This window comes from Mus caroli, chromosome 17 (genome assembly GCF_900094665.2).
Source record: "Mus caroli chromosome 17, CAROLI_EIJ_v1.1, whole genome shotgun sequence".
NCBI classification, from domain to species: domain Eukaryota; kingdom Metazoa; phylum Chordata; class Mammalia; order Rodentia; family Muridae; genus Mus; species Mus caroli.
Window position 1 is genome coordinate 2,645,577 of NC_034586.1, and position 5,984 is coordinate 2,651,560.

The window sequence follows — 5,984 nt, forward strand, 5'->3', positions numbered from 1 at the left end:
GTGCACACACATGCACACACAGGCATGTGCACACACATGCACACACAGGCATGTGCACACACATGCACACACAGGCATGTGCACACACATGCACATTCACCACAGATAAATAAATGTAACTTTTAAATCCTTTTTTAACCAACAAGAGGTACTAGAAAGTAGAAGCAAAGGTCAAACAAGCAAGAGGGCGCGAGGATATTTGTATTGGGCATCTCCCGAGAACACAGGCTGCTTTCCAAACCATAATGTTCTCAAAGAGGATCCATGACCACGAGAGTTCATCCAGTCATCACCCTTAGAATTTGAACAGTATGACAAATATTTAAAAATTCTGACCTGAAAAAGTGTGTATGTGTGGTGTGTGTGGTGTGTGTGTGTGTGTGTGTGTAAAGTACAATTATAGCCCTGCATAATCCTGATTCATTCGATTCCATTGTTCTAAGGAGATGTTTACTGCAGACACTATTTATATACTTACAGTACGGAATTATAAATTCCAGTGTACAGAGCCTGTGGTTCGAAACTGATAAGATCCCACCCTGCCCCAGTTCCGATCATTAGAGCAGATATGGGCAATACCTCCCAGAAGTCCATTTGCATGAGTCAGGTGGCTTCCCAAGGCTGCAGGATTTCTCAGCCCTTAGGTTCACAGTTTCAAACCTGTGCTCGTCAGAACCTCAGAAACCTAAGAGAGGCAGAGGGGGGGTCACGAGGCGTTTACACATAGGTCCTACAACCAGAGAGTGCCCACAGCTATGCCTACCCAGCCATTAAGGTGTTAAGGTGTTAAGACAAACGTACGTAGAAGTCAGGGTTGAAGTAGACACTTGGAAAGACTTCGGGTGCCTTTATGCAGGTGTGTGTGTGTGTGTGTGTGTGTGTGTGTGTGTGTACACATACCCATGTATATGCAGGTGTGAGTGTAAGGTAGGTTGGAGCAGAGGTGAGTGAGGAGATCGGAGGTCAACGTTGGGTGCTGTTCGGCCAGCGCTGTCTATCTTGTTTTCTGAGAGTCTCTCACTAGCCTGGAACTCAAAAAGTCGCCTGGACTGGCTGGCCAATGAGCCCTAGGGTCCACCCGTGTCTGCCTTCCCAGCTTTGGGCTTGCAGATATCTGCTGCCATGCCTGGCTTTATTTTATTTTATTTTATTTTATTTTATTTTATTTTATTTTATTTTATTTTTTAGCATGGGTTTTGGGAACCATACTCAGGTCCTAGTGTTTGCGCAACAAACACTCACCAGCTGAGCCTTTCCACAGTCCAGATGGCACCCAGTGTCACCACAGAAATCTATAAAATCTATAAAGCGTTTGCAACAGAGTTCCAGCCAGTGACAGTGGCACTGTGCTTGCTCTGCTTTTAGCAAGCCATGAGTCTGCATGGGAAGCCACCAAAGGGTGAACTGCAGGAGGGGACACGGGTGTGGGGGCTGCACTGCTGCAGAGGGCTTCTGGGAGGGGAAACACTCAGCTGCAAAGAGCGAGACCTTGGAAGGGAACAGTGCCAACAAGAGACCTGGCGCTTCATGGTGCCCCTGGGTACATGGTTCCCCACCCCCACCCCTAGCCCAGACCTGGGATAGCTGTTTAAGTCAGCAAAGTGGTGTTTGTTACTACACATCTCAGAAGCCACACCAACGCCCACACTGGCAACCACATTGTTTAAGAAGGTTCTATTGGGTACTCATAAGCTCTGCTGCCTGGCTCAGATGGGGAAATGACTGGGGGCGAGAATGGGCCAGTGATGGGGGGATTCAGAACACTAAGTGACAGGGCATTGTGGCTGCACGTGCGATCCCAGCACTTCTTTTTCCTGGGAGTCTGTAAGAAGCAGTCAGAAGACGTGGGCTGGTCCCTCAGATAGAATTCGCCAGTTACTTTCCAATATGAAGGATTTCCTTCAGTCAGCAGAGACGAGTACTCTGGTCCTTCTTTAGTGATGGCGGATGGTGTGGACATGAGCAAGAGTCCTGACTGTACCTGACGACAGCAAGAATCTGTCATCCAGGAAAGGCCACTGGTTGCCCAGCTGGAGCCTTCTGACCTGCCTTGTGGCCCAGGCTCATTTGCAGGGTACCTGTGGCACTGTGCCTAGCTTTCATAAGCTGGGGTATTTGAGGAGCCAGGATGTCTCTGCCAGCAGGAATCTTAAATGGTGATTGTCACAGAACAGTCTTACAACGTCTCTCTCTGAGCCTGATATCCTGGAAGCATATGTTTAATCAGTGAGGCTGCCCCATCAGGGCCAAGCTCATGTGCTATGAAAAGCAGACGGTAGTGCCTGGGCATTGCCCTGCCTGCTGCCCTGGAAGATGAGCGTGCTTCTCTAATGCTCTGATAGCTCTGGTGTGGGGCAGGGATGCTTTGGAAGACTGGACAATGTATACGTTAGTGGCTCATGGAGTTTAACCAACAGTCGTTCCAGCTTCTTTTCCCAGTCTTCTCATCCCTTTGAATAGCAGCTCCTCATTCAGCCCCCCTCCTCCTTGCTCCCCCCAGTCCTCCTCTCCACCTCCATATTTCCTTGACATTCCATTGGCTGGGTGGACCTGATTCCCCATCCCCAAGGCTGTCATCCTCTGCTGGGGCTTCCCTTTAAGTCTGGCTCCAGCCTGGAGTCAAAGGCTTTAAACTTCTAATAAACTACTAACTCCTTGGGGCCTCAGCCTTCTCTTCTAGGCTCATGGACAGGGCGGGGAACTTACAAAAGGCATGCTCTGGGAAGGGTGCACACACAATGGGGCATGAAATAGAGATCTGCAACCTCAGACGGTTGCTCTCTCTACTCCCACTAGGGCTGCCTTGTATGTGTTCCCATGGGCTGCCAATGATGAGAGGCACCTCTGGTTGTGCCTTTTAGCAATAACAGGGCTATTATTATGTAGTTTGGTAGTGACTTAAAACTCAGGGACTACTAAGCCAAGTAAAGCCAATATTTACCAATATTTACACATCATGTGTGGTAGTGGTTGGTTTGCTTAAACAAACAGCTTCATGCACTTGATCCATCGAGGTATGATGTCTTGAGTAGCCCCACCCCCAGCCCTGTGTGCCTTAGGGTCCTTTCTATGTAAAGAGAAGAAGCATGCTTGTTCCCCCCCGAATAGGGCACCAGTGGGTAGTTTGACCCAGAACCCATACTTGTGACTCCTCCTTGCTCTGTAAAGCTGCTTTGGAGCCTACTGTGGGGCTCTGAGCAAGAAGGAGTTCAGGATTCTCCCATTCTGCACAGTGTCTCTGCTTGTTCTGGAGCTTCTACACACTTCAAAGCCAGGGTTGGCAGAGCAATGGGGATCCCCATCCCACGTAGAAATACAGTATGTCTCACTGCCATGTGACATGACCCACCTGTAGTCACAGCACACAGGAGACACAAAGAGGTCTCAGGAGCAAGCTGGCTAACTAGACTAGCTGCGTTCAAGTGAGATTCCCCCACCTCAGTACATAAGCCATAAAGGAAGACACCTGATTTCAGCCTCCATACATGTAAGTGCATGTACTCGCGGACACACACACACACACTACTTGTACACATGCATACATACTTGCTTGCACATGACAAACAAATACATACACAGAAACTAAAGTTCTCAAACTACAAGAAGCTGAGGTCTCTATTGCTGTGGGTTGGAAATCCTGTGACCCTTTTCTGGGGTTGCCTATAAATGACATCCTTTAAGTTGGAATGAAGGGCATAGAGGTTATAATGTCACTAATATTGCACCCTGGAGGCCCACAGAGGTACCTGCTCACTAGAGTACTTTATTCTGCCACACAAGTGTGTATATGTCATGTGCTGGGGTCTCTCCTAATGTCTGTTCCTTGCCTCTGCCTTACTGACAAGACACTAATGGTTTCTCTTCTCCCTCACCTACCCTCCCCCGTCCCACCCTCTCCTTTTCCATCTCCTTTCTTTCTACCTTTTCTTTGCTGGCTACCGCTGCTGTTCTCCAGTGCGACCAAGACCAGTGCATTCAGAGCACCAAATTCGTTTTGCAGGCCGCAGCCACGCCCCTGCTTCAGAGCGAGCCCAGCCTCACCAGCGAAGAGCTGCATATGCCTGGGAAACCTGGCCTGGGCACCCCATGTGCTAGCCTGACGCTGGGCCAGCCCACACCACCCTCCTCCATGCCCAACCTTGCCACGGAGGCCACACTCTCAGACATTATGCCCCTTAAGGATGAGCATGGGGGCCATCAGTTTCTGACCCCAGATGAGGCACCCTCACCGCCAAGGATGCTGGGGGCAGGCAGCCCTCTAGCACATAGCCGTACCATGCACATGTTGGGTCTGGCCAGCCAGGACTCCCTGCACGAAGACTCCGTGAGGGGCTTGGTAAAGCTCAGCTCCGTGTGACCTGCATGGCCAGCCCTGGGGACCACAGGTGACAAACAAAAACAAATTACTGGACATAGCCAAGAGGACGTTTTGTTTGGAATCTGCAGAGTGGACCAGGGAGGGAAGACTCCCTCAATGGGAGGAGCCTGGAATTGAAAGAGGCAGCGTGGATGCAGCGTGCAGCGCCCTCTGTCGGCTGCTCTTGGGATAGACACGAGGAAAGTTTTCGACACTGGTGGCCAGACTGAAATTGGACTTAATGTTACAGCTACTAATTGAAATCGACCCGCCGTTCCATTTGTTCATTAAAACAGAACGAAACAAAAGTCCCAAAGGGAAAAGCCGGCCAGACATGGGATTGCATGCCACACTATAGTCTGTGTTACAGCAGTGGTATTCCAGAAGAAAAGATGTTTCTCTGTTTTCCTTCTTTTTAATCTTGTGATCCTTTCCAATGTGACAGACTGAACTCGGTGGGTAATGCCATCCTTCGCAACTTACTGGACTTAGCTGTATGAGGATGGGCATTTCCTGATGAAGAGGGTTACTGAGGGGCATCCCCTGTTGCAGAGGGCACCTGGGGTCCATCCTGCCCTGGACAGACATTTTAACCCTCTGTCAATGCTTAGATGGATGTCATATTGTGCCACCATGGGGCAGTCCTCGCCTCCTGTGTGACGATGACCTTCCTGTGGACAGCCAATAAAATGACTCCTCTGTTATTTTCTTGATCTGTATACAGTTGTCAACAGCTTGCATGTAGTTACTTATTTGTTCACATTATCTCTGGTAAGGAATAATTCAGAACAGCCAAAGTTGAAATCTTCATGTTGTGGGTTATGGTTCGGCTTCTTAGATGGGAGCTGAGCTTGCTAACAGTCCTCAGCCCTTAGCACCCACCTTCCTGAGCTGTTTTTAATACAGGCTTATGGGGGTTTGCTATGAACTAAGGGCCACTCACACAGCAATTATGTATAGTAGGTGGAGGGAGGGGTACCCAGGATGTTGTCTGGCTGTCTTCTCGGTTCCATGTAATGTTGGGGTGCTACAGACCTCATAGGCACACCTCATGTTCCTCATGAGGCAACACCAGTCCCACCCTGGAGCTGAGGTCACATAGATCACACATGGAGACAAAAACAAGATGGCGGCTTCACTCCATCTGTCACCTGGCATGTTAGGGAGCCAGACTATCCAGGAGGAACTGCAGGAAACTCACCAGCGCTCTGCAGCCTTCATTCCCAGCCCCACATCCAATGGCAAATCCACAGTGCACTGTGTGACTCCGCACCAGGTGCAGGTCTCATTAGTATAATCGACACAATGTTACTGGGGCTAAAACCAATTCCATTCAAGTCAGACAATTGTCATGCTGAAAAGTGGCTGCTATGTCTTCCTTGTGACATCTCCGAGTCACCTTCACTGTTATGCCCTGTGGCAGTGTAGAAGTTGGAGAAGGTGAATCGTATGTAGCCATTTTTTTTAAGTTTTCTAGACCTAATTATTTGTACTTTAAGACAGAACCACACCCTGTCAAATGCTCCACCTATGAGTAGATGTCCACAAGGCTCCTCCTACACCTTGTCAACCACATCCGGGCCCCCACCTGCTCCTTACCCTGGACCGAGTGCGGTCTGGTCTTTTC

The 5,984-nt window shown here is 49.4% G+C and overlaps 1 protein-coding gene across 2 annotated transcripts in view; it reads left to right on the forward strand.

Annotated features, from left to right (window-relative positions):
- Positions 1-5,076, forward strand: part of Zdhhc14 (zinc finger DHHC-type containing 14) — a 260,087-nt gene extending 255,011 nt beyond the window's left edge. The window contains exon 9 of one of the 2 annotated variants that reach the window (XM_021186296.1): positions 3,956-5,076. In XM_021186296.1, the coding sequence (XP_021041955.1) occupies positions 3,956-4,357 (402 nt within the window). In that variant the 3' untranslated portion in view covers positions 4,358-5,076. The remainder of the gene's footprint in view (positions 1-3,955) is intronic. The other variant, XM_021186298.2, reaches the window with a different exon arrangement.
- Positions 5,077-5,984: the final 908 nt, after the last annotated feature.